At 41.6% G+C, this 16,606-nt stretch overlaps 1 protein-coding gene across 1 annotated transcript in view; it reads left to right on the top strand.

Annotated features, from left to right (window-relative positions):
- Positions 1 to 3,859, top strand: part of crls1 (cardiolipin synthase 1) — a 9,430-nt gene extending 5,571 nt beyond the window's left edge. The window contains exons 3-6 of the mRNA XM_008297995.1: positions 53 to 159; positions 334 to 402; positions 2,076 to 2,167; positions 3,408 to 3,859. Coding sequence (XP_008296217.1) covers positions 53 to 159; positions 334 to 402; positions 2,076 to 2,167; positions 3,408 to 3,498 — 359 coding nt within the window. The 3' untranslated portion in view covers positions 3,499 to 3,859. The remainder of the gene's footprint in view (positions 1 to 52; positions 160 to 333; positions 403 to 2,075; positions 2,168 to 3,407) is intronic.
- The last annotated feature ends 12,747 nt before the right edge of the window (positions 3,860 to 16,606 follow it).

Here is a 16,606-nt window from a genome sequence, read left to right as displayed (position 1 = left end):
CATGTTGTTCAGAGCAGCAGGTCTGACCTTTAAGATGATATGAAACATTAATAACCGTCGTTCTGTGTTTCAGCTCCACTGACGGCGCTGGTGATTTTCAGAGACATCGGTCTGATCGCTGCCGTCTTCTGGGTCCGATACAAGACTGTTCCTCCACCGGTGAGACTGATTACGTTCCCAACAGTAAACATCCGTCCTGTGTGACTAAATGTAAAACATCTTCCAGCACCCAGAAGAACCACTGCTACCAATAACCTGGTATTATTCTGTATTTCTGTGCTGCTCTAGTTTTTAGGATGTACCTTTTTAAAACCTGGTTCTTGTTTTGTGCAGGTGACCCTCAGTAAGTTCTTCAACCCCTGCTACACCACCGCTCAGCTCAAGCCTACACTCTTCAGCAAGGTGAGGAGCGTTCAACGCCCACGGACTCACATTTACTACGTTACCGGGCTCGAGTGCAGATTTAACAGCACTGAAAGGTTCTCACAGCTCCCGATCTGTTCCTCTGCACGGATCAGTTCACATAGTTTATTAAAGTTCGTGATAAAATGTTACCACAGAAACTTCCTGCTGTAAAACTCTGATATTTAGCTTTAAATAAACTCCTGTGTTCAGGATGGGAATAAATATGTTTCACAATAAATAAAAAATAGTCCTCAAACAGATTTTGAAAGATTAAATCTAAAAATGTTAATCAGTGCCTCATTAAAACTCACTCGTTTGTACGTTTTGTGCTCATTTTTGCTGCGTTATTTCTGAAACTGTCACAGTTTATTGATCTCACTTTTAATGCTCATGACTAAAGAAATGAACCCTCTGAACCCTGAAACCCACCAGCAGGTGTGTGCTACACAGTTTATCAGCCAGAAACCATAAACACAAGTAGAACTGTTGCTTTTTCAACGTCCCGTGATTTTAAAAAAATAAACATAATCTAAACCTAGATTGCGATATTTTTTCAAAATCATTTTATTCTACGTGTCTCGTTTAAAAATTCACCAGAAACAAACCGTTTGCAGGAGTCAGATTCTGTAAAAACAAAAAAATTCTGCCATCTTTGGTGCAACCATGAAGCCACGACTGACTCGACTGTGACCCAGAAGGTACGCTGCAAAAATTCTGATGGTTTTCAACTGAACTGCAGGCCGGAGCAAACAAATGAAAGATTAAACATTTTCTGGTTTCTGTCATCCTGAGTTCTCTCTCCTTCTGTGCAGCTGCAGGACTTTATGTTTCAGTAAAACAAAACAAAACAAAAAAAGTTAAATAAACCCAGAATCTTCTTAGAGTTCGGAGTTAATTAACCAAAAACGCCTTTTTTTTTTTTTTTTAGAATAGAATAGAAGCTTTTTATTGTCTGTTTCTTTATATTTCCAGGACATACAGAGGAATTAAAAGAATGTTTCTCGCACCTCGTATTGGTGAAAGAAAAAAAAAACAGGGTCCAAATACAGGACAATTAAATAAAATAAGATAATTAAAATTAATTCAAAATGTCATCTGTACTTACTCAGATGGATTTACTTCCACAATCGTGCACAAGTGATTCAAAACCGATTTAACATCCACAACATATGGGAGGCATCTTCAAATCTTCACTGCAGTCTGGAAACGTTTAAACTTTTGTTCACGCAAAGGAATTCAGAACCAAAGTCCAATCTGGGACATTTATTCTTTTAAATTCTGACTCATCGAGTAGCTTCGCCCTGAAAATTAAACTCTACTCAAATATACCGTAAATTCTGAACTATTGTGGCACCTGAACATGAGCCGCACCCACTAACTTTAAAAAGAAAACCAGTTTTGTCACTTTGGTCTCGAGGCAAATTAGTAAAACTCGTAAAAATCCATGAATCAGCCGCATCGTTGTTTAAGCCGCAGTGTTCAAAGTGTGTGAATAAAAAGTAGCGGCTCAGAGTTTACGGTAGTTTTTCTCATCTTGTTCTGTGCGTTTTTATTTTGATAATTTCTCAGAAAGATGACGCCGACTGTCAGGAGCAGGAGTGAATTTATCTGCCAGAAGTTTGTGAACATGTTCCGTGTTTCTCTTCTAACTGGTTTTATGTCTTCTTCAGGTGAACACAGCCATCCAGCTCTTTCTGGTCGCAGCTTCTCTGGCTGCTCCGGTCTTCCAGTACACAGACAGCGTCCTGCTGCAGTGCTTATGGTAAAACACAAAACACGTCCTTCTTCTTTTCAGGAAAAAAAAGAAAATAAACGAATGCTTTCGTCTGAGTGATGCTCGTTCAGGTTGAAGTGTGTTGACTCAGACTCTGGACAAACATTTAATTGGGCCACATTAACCCACATTTTAATGCCGAAGCACTTCAGCCGCCTGTTGAACTGACTGACACGGCGACACGCCTCGTTCTCTGGTATTTCATTAAAATAACCCTCAGAGTCATAATTACCCTTTTGACCCTCGACACCCGCCTGCTGGTGGAAACCGCAGAGCGCTCCGAGAACGTGAACATCTGTTGGACATGTCGGCACCTCGGATGTAAAATCTGTAAAACCGTTTATTTTAAAATCTCAAAAAACAAACAACAACATGATCAACAGATGTCACGGTGGCAGCATCTGGTGTGTTTGGTGCAAAAGTATATTTTAAACCCAAACTGCACCAGAGGGAAACAGATGATGGTGTTAAAGGATCTCAAATCTGAATCCAAGGATCTCACGAGTCCAAACGCTGACGCTGCAGGAGCGAGTAGTGGAAGGGCAGGTCCCAGACTTAAAGCAGAGTCCAAAACATTCAGCTGAAAACAAGATTAAAGCAGGTTTTTATGATACAGAAGTGTCGATACATCTTTTGAATTTTTTCTCTGCCGTTTTTTGATTTCGCTGAAATTTGTATAGCATAAAATTTACAACATTTATTGAGATTATTGTGAAATTTTAGCTTCATACGTCAGATGCTTTCTGCCCATCGACCCACTTTCAGCACAATAGCATCAAACGACCAAAGAATTTCAAGTTGTGTTTGTTATTTTTCGGTGATTTATGGCCTTATAGTTTTGTCATTCAGCACAGAAGACGTTTCTGAGTTCTCTCTTGGTTTTTGTGGTTCCATAAAGGTTCAGGACTGGAAGCAAAGAAACATCCAGAAACTGCTGCTCGGAGTTCAGAGAGTTAAAAATTTACATCGTCTTCATTTTTAACTTTGATCCAAACAGCTAGCGGTTTAGATGTTGGTCCATTTAAAGAAAAAATGGATCAAATCTGCTTCATAACCTGTTTTTGAAGCTTTATAAACACATTTCATGCACATTTCTTTTTGATTTTTCCACATTTTCTCTAGTTTAATGTTTCCTCTGAGCTGCAGGACTTTATCTTGTGAAAAATGAGCCAAAAGAAGCTGCTTTAAACAACAATCAGAGCCTGATTAAAGCTGTGTTGTGCTGCAGGTACGTCACCGCGGTGACGACGGCCGCCTCCGGCTACAGCTACTGGCACTACGGACGGAAGACGGTGGAGGTTCTGAACAAGACGCCGTGATCGTCGGCGGCACAGCGAAAGCAGCAAACAGACACTGATCAGCTGCAGCCAACAGAGGACGGACAGACGGACGCCAGGAGCTCGAAACCAAGTAGCTGTGACGGCCATTTATGAGTCGCCATGGCGATGACACGCAGCGAGGCCGCAGATGGTTTGAACGACACTACGGCAGCAGATCTGCCACCGGGCAGGTCCACAAACAGACACAGACCGTCCGCCCACGCTCACCCTCCAACTGTCCACAGAGCTTCTATTTTCTCTCGCAGCTTTTCAATCAGGAGGTCGCAGCGTCCACCTAATCATCGATTGTCAGTTTTGTAAGCCAATGATTTCTGATTAAAAAAGAAAATCTGCTTCGGTTCGTGTGCTTGGTGGCTGTTCTTCGGTGAAACACGTTTAATCTCATGAAACATGAATCTGGCAGCTGATCCGTCTGAAGGCAGGAACCAGAGGATTAAACCTGCAGCAGCATTCAGCAGAACCTCCTCGACCGGTCCGAGCTGAAGCTTGGAAACACAGACCAGTATAAAATCACACTTCTGTTAACTGATTTAAACCAAAGAGCTTCATTAAAAACGTCCTCACAGGTGATTTCAGGCCGGTTTTGGCCAATGAGTGTGATTCTGGAAAAGTTTTTGATATTTGGAAAAAGTAATTCAATTTAAAAAATAGATTTAATGAAAAAAGTTCAAGTATTAAGATGTTATTGATGATGAGAAGGATTTAGACCCTAAAAAATCCTAAAATACTACCTGACTGTAATAAGGTTGAGCTCCTTCAGTGTTATTAATGATGGAGATGAACCCGACTAATTAAAATATAACTTAAGGATCCTACAGTGTTAACGCATCCGAGGACTCCTGGGATCACTGTGAGTTGTTTTTATTTTTAATAAATCATTTGTTAATCCTAAACATCTGGCTTGACTTGAAAAACTTTAATGCACTTAAGGTGTGAGATACATAAGAACTTGATGTTGGACTGACTCTAAATATTAAAGAATATAACGTGATGGGAAATCTTTACAAATTAAATCCTCTGTTGATGACATCAGTGACATGAGCTAGTGAGCTATGCTAACGCCAAACCAGAATAGAGTTTGATGTGAAAATAGAACTCATGGCTGTTGTGTGCTTTTTTTTTTCCTCCCAGTTATTATTGATTTTAACATTAACTCCGATCAGGTTGTTTAAGTAATATTTGTCTACGTGACAAGAGTCGGACTCGTTACTGTTCACTGTTGGACACGACAACGACCTCGGAGCAGCAAGCTAAACGCTGAAAGTCTGCAAAGGTTTGGATTTTGAAATAAAGCAGTTTTTATTGACGTGTTTAATTTGAGGGGACACTGTTGCTGCAGCCTGGGCTTAGCTCCGCCCACAATGACTGTGATTGGTTTAAAGTAATACAAACAAGGAAGCCTGTTTTTCCCCATCAAGCAAACGCTTCTCAGTTCCCGGATTCCTCGTCTCCTCAAGTCTTGTTTCCTTCCACCTGAGACGCGAGTGAAGCCGGCGATGCAGCAGACGTTCAACAAAACGAGACGTCGTCGCCTCAGAGACGCCGTTTTAAATCTGCGTTAATTAAATATGACAGACGTTTGTGCATCACGTCTGCTGTTGTGTTACGGTTCTGTCAGACGAACAGAAGTGTGTTCACGACAGACAGCAATATAAATGTATTTCTAATTTAATTCACGACGCAGCAGAAAGCGACGAGAGTTTTATTTTCTGTCAACACACAAAAGAATCACAAAGTAATATGCGAATAAAGAGGACAGACGTGAAGAAAATCTGAGAAAATTCAGTTAAAACTTGGTTTTGAAACTGCCAAAGCCAGAAACTTTTTTGAGTCTCAGTTATTTTGTGCATAAACTGTAAAATGTAAACAGCTTTTTCAAACTAAAGCATGACTCAGCAATGTCTGAGAAGAAGAAAATTCAGAGATATCAGAGAAAACTGTGTGATTCAAGATTGCACAACTTTATCATCCCGGGCGTGGGTAATTTGTCCTGGGCTATTCACCAACACAAGCAGGGAAAATACAGTTAATAGATAGAATAAATAAATACATCAAGCAAAAGCAGAATAAAATGAAAATCATCTAATTATATGAGTCCAAACACATGGCACTTAAAAAAACAAAACAAAAAAAACCAAGCTATTTTACTTATTAATTAGCCTAATCGAAGCCAGAACAAATTAAATCTGATTCCGTCAAGAACTGCAAAGAAGGCGGCAGAAAACAGAGCTGTGATGGTGTTTCTACAGCTGTGTGTGATATTTAAATATTCTGTGCACACGCGTGTCCGTCCGGCTCCCGACACGCTTTGTGTTTTCCTGTTTGTGTTTCCTCTTTTATGTCACGACTGTCAAAAAGGTTTCCGCGAACAAGTGAGTGAGGACGCAGCTGGTCGTCCTCCAGCAGCCTCCCAGATGCGTTTTTAGGAACCGAGAAATCCTCCGAGGTGAAACGCTGACATGGATTCCCATCAAACTGCGTCTTAAAGCTCCACTTTAAATCCTAAAAACTCGTCTCTGTGCATCAAAGTTTAAAAGGTGTTTGCATTAAAATACCCCTCTTTTGTGTAGCTTTACTTTGCTGCTTTCTTTAGATTATTTAGCAGAATGTTAAGAAAACAGACAGAACAGCCCCTTTTTTTCCCCTACCTGGACAGGAAGTGATGTCATAAGTCACCTGTGAGCTGCTAGCAGAAGCAGCATGGAGGACACTAGAGTGGAGCTAGAGCTGTAAAAAGGAGATTTAAATCCAGTTTCTGGTCATTTTGGCTCCAGGTTTAATGTATGAAAGTTTAGATCCGGAACCAGAACTTCCTGGACCCAGACGGACCTCCTGGATGGATCCCGTTAGCAGGACTGGTTCAACCTCATGCTTCACCTCTCTGGCTGCTCGGGCGTCGACTCTGTTGAGATAAGTTTCCTTTTTAGTTTCCAAACGGGTTCAGGAAGTTTTGTTTTCACCGACACACGGAACCGTCACTAGAAGTTGTTTTTAGAGGTCTCACCCAGACCTCTAAAAACAACCTGAAATACAGTGAAAAGAACTGAAACGACGTAAAATGAAGTAAAATAGGAGGAGATAAGCTTTTATTAATCCCACAGGGGGGAATTGGCATTGTTCCAGCAGCAAAGACGGAGCAAAATATTTAGGAAATGCTATACAAATATTTTAGTTAAAACAAAAAAAATGTATATATATATAAATACTAATTTTAAAAAAAATAACATTATTGCACATGGCAGTGGAGTTGCACTGATTCTGTCATGAATGGAAAGACTGAAATGAAATTAAAATGTAGGAAAATGAACTGCAATGCTAATTTCCTAGAAATAAAATATGGTTCAATAAAGTGCTTTAGATTTTCTTCATGTTTGTTTCCTGAACCATTCTCAGTCCTTAACATACTTTTCTTTGACATAACAGCAAATATCTATAAAATAATATATTTGCAGGTTTGAATAAACTAAAACTGTGATTTCATTGTAAAAGAGCAAATTTTTAAAAAAAAAAAGACAGATTTTTGATGTGACATTATTTACATTCAACATGTAAATTAATACTTTTTATGTGATTTTGCAAGATTTTATCTGTAATTTAACTAGAAGAATATGTAACGTTAACAGTTAAATTATTTAACATTTTTCCGTCCTCATTAAATGTAGATTGTAATTGAAATAATTATAGTTTTAGTAGATTTAAATGCAGTAATGTTGTCGTCACACATGTAAAAGAACAAACACATTATTTACAGTTTTGGCTTGTTTTGTTTTTTTGTGACAGCAAATTTTTCCGGTAAAATGCTGTTAATAGTGTTTGATTTCATTTATTTTTTGGTTAATTTCATGTTCGCTTTGCTTGTTCTCTGTAACATCCTGCCTCAGACTGCAGCAGCTCGCTCTGACCATTAGCAGCAGCTGCAGCTCCTTTTACGTCCTCCAGTCTCGGGATCAATAAACCCGATCAGCCGGCGGCTCTGTGGCCCGGAGAGCTCCTGATTGTCCCTCCAGGAAACCAGAGCCAACCTCTGCAGCTGCTCTGTTTCCCTGCTGCTGCTTCTGTTGGCCGAATCGTTCAGACAGAAACCTCCAACAAGCCGATTCATCAGGCGGCTGCTTCCAGCTTCTGTTCTGGAGATTGTAGCCTCTGAAGTCCACATTTGATGGAGCAGACCGTACAACTTGGAAGCGTCGTTTGATGCCCCAAAGTCTCTCCATGTGTTTGGTGGAGCTCTTTAATTAGCAGCGCCTCTGAGATTAAAGCCAGAAAACATCAAACTCGTATCTCGTCTTCGGGCTCCGCTGATGGACTTTCTGCTGCGCGTGGCGGTGATTGACGAATACTGACAGCAATGATTCACTCGGCGCCGCTTCAGTGTCGGCGGAGAGGAATTTAAGCTGCAGAGAACCGAGGACGTTCTCAGTAACGTCTGCCAGGTTTAATAAGGTTCTCTGCTCGTTGTCACCGGACTGAAGGAGAAGAGTTTGATAACTCGCTTCCGGAAAATCAGACAGTCGACTGATAATCAGCTGATCTGATGTTGGTGTTGTTTTTTATTCCTTCCAACTTATGGTGCCCACTGCATCTGTCATGCCAAAGCTTCCCATCCATTGAAACACCTGTGCAATGCATTCTGGGTATTCTAGAGACTGGTCATCTTACTTCCTGCTCCTCATTGGAGTCTGTTGAGTTTGAGGCGTCCAGTCGCCACTCTGGAGGTCTAGAAAACCATCAAACTGTTGTTGATCTGAAATGACCTCAGACGTTTCCAGAAACGCGCTCCATTGAGCTGGTTTTGTCATAAAAGTTTCCGAATGAGCCGCCATGTTGGTTTAAAATCCAGGTGCAGAAGGACCACAGTCGAGGCGTTGATCCAATCAGTGCAGCCAGTTGTTGAAGGATGGTGAAGCCAGAGTTAGATTCCTTTAGGTCACCTGGGAAGCATCAGATGTTGGGAACTTCTCTCATCCATAAACGAGTCGCTGCTCCTCCTCATCAAAATAAACCATTTGAGGTGTTTGACTAATCTGATCAGAACAGCTTCTTTGGGGTTTTTTACTCCAGTAATCAGGAGATCCAGACTCTGTGGAGGTGTTAAATACCTCATCTGGCCTGGAAACACCTCCGGACCCGCAGGAGGAACCTGTAAGATGTTTGGAGTGGTGTCAAACTCAGGCCCTCAAATGACATCTAGTGTCCATTAGAGCTGACTCGTTGGTTTATAACGCCCGCTGTTACAACACATCCCAGAATGCTCTGCTGGTGCGTCCCCTCCCCCTTCCATTGACGTTCACCTCATGTTCTCGTCACTTCGGGAACTTTTAATCCACGAAAAACGGCCAAATGAAGGATGGAACACAGGAGCAGCTCCTTAATTTTTAATTAGATGTTTCATGTGTTCTTGAACTTTGCATGTTCCAGATTCAGTGTTCAAGCAAAACTTAAGTTAGTTTCCGTATGAACAAGTTTATCTTTATACATCTGGAGAGAAAAGGAAACGTGCTCAACTGTTGTCACTTTTTTGTTAAATCTCAAGTCCGGCCAGCGACTTGGTCCCAGCTTTGTTTTGGTGTATTTGAGTTTTCACTTATACTGCTGTATTTTTACTTATATTTTGCTCTTGTTTTATTGCACTCTTTTTCAAAAAAGAAAAAAATAGGACCTGAGTACTAATTACCACAAACCAAGTGAATGTGAGCCGGCATGACAAGTAAAGTTCCTTGAATCAGGAAACTATGATTTAGTAGCAGCTCCAGTGTGACAGTCGATCTTTTAATTGAGTCATTCAGTGTTTGGTATCTGCAGAGTCTAAATCTGATTCCTTTTTCTTTTTTTTTTTTTTTAGATAATACACACTTGTAGTACAAATCAGTTATTTAAATCAATTCAACATATGTGTTTGACGACTGAATATGTCTGAATTATGTGTTTCGTCGCCGCAGCCTTTCCCTGAATCCTCTGAGTAAAACCACTGCTCACCTGCTTTTATCAGACTTGTGATATTAAACACGTCCACGTTGCCGCCACTTCACAGAACACCGGCTCTGCAGATATTACAAGAGGCTCTTGGACTGCTTTCATTTTCCACTTTCAGATATTTTAGCTGCAACAAATCCCGACTCTTGAGCCAGAAACACAAGAATAATAATGATGTGGTCTCCGTTTGTGACATCTGTGTGACGGTGGACGTAAAACAAAGCACCGAGGATAAAAAAAATGTCTTGATCTGCTTCAGTCGTGACATTTGAGAGCCAGTCGGGAGATCTCTAGGTTTGAAGCATTTCAGTTTGTCATTAAAGCGTTCTGAAGTTCTCTAAACGCTGCAGGCAAAGAAACCAGAAACAACCAGGAGCAGCAGAATCAGCAGACGTGTTTTAATTCCTTCGTTTCTGTTCATAAAGAGCAGCACCGTGTCAACTTTTTTATCTGGTTCCTTCTTCTGGCGAGTGTTGAACCATAATTGAGCTTCCGTTCTTGACACGAAGCGCTTGAAGACTCGTCTCCGGGGACCTCCTGTGTTTTGACAACGAGAGGTTTTTAAAGTTGCCGGTGAAAGAATCCGTCTAACAGATGATTCGGTGACGGAGGCTTCACACTTCGCAGCTCTGCAGAACCTCCGACAGGCCGAAGCTCGCTAACGAGGACGGGCTTCGGGTCCGGATCACGTGTTCGCTGTTTCAGATCCTCCACAGCTGAAGGAAGCCTCTCAGGAGACTCTGTTATCCTGCCGACTCTGCTGAGCAGCAAATACGACTGATTTGACACGAGCAGAAAGCTTCGATTTATTTATTTTACTTCTGGTTCTTCTTTATATTTCTGCTCTTTTGTCCACACTGTTTAAACTTCGTCTCCCAAAAATGACCTTCCTAGACGGTTAAACCACATCCTCAGTTCTGTTGTGACGTTTCAAATCTACAGATATTTGCAATTTCTAGCGTTGCTGTACTCCTGTGTAGCCAGCCAATCATGTACTAGATGTGGCAGTGAACGAAAAACAAGTTAAAATGAATTTAAGTTGAGCAAAACATGCAGAGATTAAAAATTGGTGTTCACTTTAGGCATCAGGGTCGAGCAACTGCGACAATTCTACAAATTAACCTCCAGTTTTTCTGATCATGTCTCTGGCCTCTGCTTCCTCTGCAAACTATCGGTGTTGATGCAGAATTTCATGGAAATCCATCCAACGTTTAACAAAATTCAAAAGTCTGCACCAAACTGATGGACCGCCATCCCTGTAGCTGCTCTGTTAGCATGCTAGTTAGCATTGCTAGCCTCACCAGATGAGCTTTGAGTCATCGAGGTGTGGACTCTAGATCTCTAAAAGGGTCAGCTGGTGTCTGGCGATTCATATCTGGGGAGTTTGGTTGGCTTTGCTAACTCTTGGTCGTGTTTCTCGAGCTTTTCCTGCTACAGGAGGCAGGAACAGGCAACAGTTGGGTAAATATCAAAGTAACATCCACAAGAAAGTCAGGAGGTTTATTTCTATAGCAAGTGCTTAACAAATAAAATCAACATGAGCCCATAAAAACCTCAAAGACAAAAAAGAAAGGAACAAAGATGGAAAGATAAATCGTCAATTGCATCCCGGTGAGGACACCCTGCGTGGAGTCTCCATGTTCTCCCCGTGCAGCGTGGGTTCTCTCCGGGTTCTCCGGCTTCCTCCCACAGTCCAGAAACATGCTGAGGTTAATTGGTGATTGTAAATTGTCCGTAGGTGTGAATGTGAGTGTGCTTGGTTGTCTGTCTCTAAGTGTAGCCCTGTGATAGACTGGTTACCTGTCCAGGTGAACCTGCCTTCACCCTGAGTCAGCTGGGATAGACTCCAGCCCCCCATGACCCTGGTGAGGATTAAGGTGTAGAGATGATGGATGGTTCCATGAGCAGCTTCATCCACATTCAGTTAGTTTTACTTTATGCTGTAACGTCAAGAGAAACATTCCTTCAACGTTATTTCTCAGGTTATGATTCTTACAACATTGGAATGTAAAAGATGCAACGTCTAACTAACGTTACCTCTGAGGTCAGGTTTTAATTCCCTCAATCGATATTCACCACTTTATCAGGCTCGTCATCATCTAGTTTAGGTCTGGAAGCTGCTGCAGACTGTTTTACTGTTTTATTGTCATTTTTCTTCAGTAGAAAGCGGAACATCTTTTTTGTTTTATTCCAATTAAAAGCATCTTTTAAAAGCTGCTCTCATCAGGACCGAGAACGATGCTGCTGCTGCTGCTGCCGCCTCAGCATCCGGATGCACTCGATAAATAAACATGTAGGCTTCTTCTTTTTTTTTTTTCGCTCCTGAATGTGCAGCTCCGGGGCGTGACTGAACGTCGTAGGCACCGAGACTCTGCCAGAGGTTCTGAGCCAAACTTCACTTCAAACCTGACTGCTTATGAAACCCACTGAATCAGAGTCCTTATAGTCCCTACAGCAGGCCTACACACACACACACACACACACACACACACACGTATCAATACAAACCCACCGTATGGGCACTATGGCTACGAACACACACACTGACACACACTCTCATGCACACTTACGTCTTTTCTGGTCCTGAAATAGCTCCCAGCCTCCCACTCTGCCTTATATAAGCTGCGCTGCTGAAGACTGGTGTGTGTGTGTGTGTGTGTGTGTGTGCACATGTGCGCCTCTGTTTGTGCGAGTGTGTGGGCAGTAGGAGTGTCTTGAGTGTGTGTCTTTGTGCGATCGTGTGCGTGCGTGTAGCGGAAATGTTTGTGTTTGTGGATTCCTGCAGCAAATTAAGACGAAGGGGGAAAAAAAAAATCCAGTTTTAATTTAATAATCTCGCTCTTGGAGTGTTTGGAGGTTTTTTGTTGTTGTGACAGAACTGGGAACAGGTGAGATCATTAGACTGGAGAACATTCAGACGGATGATGAGGATGCAAGAATAAGATCAAAGAAAGTTATCCTGTAACTATGTACCTGGTGTTACTGTGCAACCGTCAGCCACAACATTAAAACCACTGACGGGTGACTCTGACCTGCAGTATCCTCATGTGACGCTGCAGGCACCACCTCATGGCAACAGCAGGAAAAATGCCCCTGCAACACCTAAAAGAAACTGCTCGAGGACCATAACAAAGAGCCCAAGGTGTTCAGATCCCAACCTGATCAGACACCTCAGGACGTCTCCAGAGCTCCCGTGTCCAACAGGTCAGGGCTGTGTTTGGCAGCATTAGGGGGATCTACGCTACACTAGGCAGCATTTTGCAGCTCCTCGTGGAGAATCTTGAGGTGTTTCCAGGCCAGACGAGCCGTGTGATCCCTCCAGAGAGTCCCGGGTCTCCTCCCAGTTGAATGTAGTCAGAGAACCTCCAAAGGAAGTCGCCTGGGAGGAATAGTATTTAGATATCGAACCACTTCAGCTGACTGTTTCTGTCTTATTTTAGCTGCTTGTGTCCACGATCTTTCTTTCACTACCCACGAACTAGATCCTGAGATATTTAAACTCTCGGCAGAAACTCCCCCCCCAGTACCCAGAAGGTGTCCTGCACGCCAGCTAGTGAGATTAGGACAAGATTATCTTTCTTATGTTGACATTTTGAGATGTTTACATGAATTGTTTTTAAAACCTGCCCTTTTTATTTTATTTTTTTTTAAACTGTGGAAATCAAACTCTGGTTCCTTGATATTATAAAACCAGATTGCATTTGGACCACTTAGTATTTAGTCTCAGTTTTATGTTGCTAGAAAGCAGCTCCTTCACATTTTCTTCTTCTTTTTTGCTTTGAATTATCAGATTTCTATTTATTTAACCGGTTACGTCACAAGGCGACACTAAACCTGCACGTAAATCGAATTGTTACTCAAATTGCTCACAGCTTTTGGTGACTTTGCTCCAATTTAAGTCTTAGAACGGTTTGTTTTTGTGCAGGTTATACTTCTATTATGCATGTGCAGCAGCAGCATTGGACGGATGTTTCCCATTTCAGCCGTCATAAAGCAGGAGAGTCGGGGAATGTTTCATACAAGCACCGTTTTTCAGAACCTTCCCGTAGATTTGTGTTGAGCAGCGAGTCTCTACCTGGTGTTTGGCTGCAGCAGGATTCCTTCACACTGTGTGAATCCTGCTGCAGCGAGAAGCAGCTGCACATGTAGGAAGATGAATTCAGCTCAGTTTTAACGGATCGGCTCCTTTTGAAACAAACGTTTTCAGTTAAAATTGGCAAAAAACTTGAGTCTTTATTCATAATTAAAGTGGCTGTTTGTTTTTTGTCTGTTTCTGAGAGTCTGGCTCCGGTTGCTGCTCATTCCTAAATTATTCACGCAGAAAAAAAAAAAACATTCATTTGAGGAATCTTTGCTCCTAAACCTGCCGTAAACAGACTTCACTTAACGAGTGATGCTCTGAATGCAGGAAGATCCTGACGTGAATCCAGAGAGAAAACCTCCCACCCTCGCTGTGGGAGTTCCTCGAAGGCTCAGCGAACACCTTAACTGCTGCTTAATGCTTCATCAGCCGGCTGCGGTTTATGAACCATCCTGGACTGGACGGTAAACTGATGACAAAAGCGACTTCAGCGCACATGTGATTCCCAGCCTGAGTTTGTTTTGTCCGCCTGCTTTTGCAGCTTAAAAAAGAAAGAAAGAAAGAAAGAAGTTGTTTGCCACACAGTTTGCTTTTTTTTTTAACAAGCTGCAACCGGACGCACCCACAATCAGACATCAGGGTTACGGACCTGTGAAGAAGAAACAGAGCCTCTGTTACTACTTTCTGCAGGAAGAAACAAGTTTGAATGAAAGTCGCAGTTGGTGGAAGATCATTTGTTGCTTCCCTGCAAATGTGTCGGCTCTAATTCTCCCAGTACGAATCAGTGAAGGTGCTCTTTTTAGACTTTTGCATTTCTATGTTGCTCGACAGACAGAGTACTTTAGTTTTGCAATTTGCATCTCAGAAAACGCGTCTAACTCACGCTGGGCGGACGTGACGTGACGTTCTAACCGTGCAAATTAAAGCTGAATGTGCGAATTTGTATCTAACATATGTTGAAACGCATAAAAGTAAGATCCATGCTGGTGATGCATTTTAAAACGAGGTCATACGAGAGAAAATGTCCATCAGATGGTCCATTTTCTTTCTCTTATCCCAAAGTTGGAGGCAGCAGGTCTTGTTTTCCAGGTTCTACTGGGCGATCTCGAGATGTTCCAGGTGGGATGAGATGATTCAGCCCTACAGAGTTCTGGAAGCCTCCACCCAGGAGAATCACACGTTGAACCACCTCAGACGGATCCTTTGGACACGACGGACCAGCAGCTCTGAACCCAGACGCCCTAACTCTGCCTGTTTCTATCTGTGATACCATTTATTTGGTCGCCACGCTGCGCTCATGAGGTGAGGGTTGGAACGGTTTGTCCCACCCTGAGGGACGCTTTCCTAAAACGGTTTAATCAATTTTCTTAATTGCAATAGTTTATTAAGACAGAAAATGAGTAACAAGAAACATGTGGTCCAGAATCTCACACTAGAAACAGAGGAACCCGGTTAACTCGGTAACCTTTTACTTCCACATCAGTTCCTCTGTTATGAACATGAGAATCTCTCTCTGTGATTTAAACGCAGCTCCACAATTCCTCCTTTCTTATGCTCTCGATTCTGCCTCACAAATCCTCACAGATCTGAGCCTGAGCACCTCGAAACCAACGATCCACCGCCCGAGTAAGCATCTGACTTATTTAGCCGTCGATATATGTCGGTAGTTATCAGCCTGAGCAGCGTTTTCTGATGAAGAAAGAAACCTGATTCCTGCGGTATTTGTCCATAACGGTGGTAAATAACTCTGTTTACATCCATCTTCTGGTTTGGTTCCAGGTTTGTCTTGAACAACATGTTAATTTTGGATATTGTGCAGATAAATTTGGCTCCGGCTCTGACTAACGGTATCACGCAGCGTCATGGCAACATGAGTCTGCACGTGTCCGCTCGTGCACTAAAGTGTGAGTGTGTAGGAGGCTGCAGGACTCTAAAGTGGGCCTTCAAACGGCGAGCTGCATCCAATCTCAGTTATATCTGCGTTATATCTGCGTTAAAGGCTGCGTGCAGGTTGCAGGGTTGAACTGTGGAAAGCGATACGTTCATACATGTGGCTGTGTGGGCAGGATGTGGTTTATTTCTGTCTTAATGCCACTCAGGGCGCTTAAATCAATTATAGGATGTGGTTGTCCTGGTTCACACTGTTCAGACCCATTCATTAAATGCACGGAGCAAAATAAAAATACATTCTTAATTACATCAACTTTATATTATGTATAATATAAACTTACATTTCTGCATTTTTTCCACTTCAAGTTCAGGATCTCTGCATCCTCTCCTCTTCCTGCCAAACAGTGGAGCAACTTTAAATTTATTTTTATTTCTATTTTTCCAACTTAATTATTTACATAATGAAGTATGTGATGCTTAAATCCCTTTTCAAATAACATAAAATACTGGTTGGAACAACTTAATTTTTACAAGTAATCGTCCTAAAAAACGTGTGTTTATGCTGCTAATTCTTGAGTAATTAAAAATATGTTTGATTACAGAGGAAATATTAAAAATTTTTGTCGGTTGAACACAATTTCATTAGATGTTGTCGTAATTCAAATAGATTGATGCAAACTGTTATATAGTTTTTATTTTGTTGAGCCCAACCTTTATTTATTTTCCAAAACTCATTTTAAAAAAATCCCAAATATTTTATTGTTACAGATAATAATAAAAAAATAATAATTAAATTTTTTAAAAAACAAATAAAAAATAATAATAAAAGCATGCCATCAAAGAATGCCAAACCACATTTCGTGTTTTCACCTTCAGTGGGCACTTAAAATGTTTGACATGTGGATTCTAGTTTTAATTTCCAATATTTTATATAATAAATAATAGAAATTCAACAGTGTGCAGAGAAAGAAAGGAGGGAAAAAAATGCCCAGAAATTTCCTGGAAGTTCTAAAACTGCAGCCTGAGAATAAAAGTCAAACAAATGTGTCTGCAAACACTCTGACTTGTCACCAGAGTCGCTGTTAAATCAGTAAAGATGCACGTTTTGCTGCTTTACACAAACCTGCAGCTGATCTGAATCTC

Source organism: Stegastes partitus, unplaced genomic scaffold (assembly GCF_000690725.1).
Source record: "Stegastes partitus isolate 25-593 unplaced genomic scaffold, Stegastes_partitus-1.0.2 Scaffold27, whole genome shotgun sequence".
NCBI classification, from domain to species: domain Eukaryota; kingdom Metazoa; phylum Chordata; class Actinopteri; family Pomacentridae; genus Stegastes; species Stegastes partitus.
Note: the sequence above shows the minus strand (reverse complement) of the source record. Positions and strands in the feature narration are given on the sequence as shown.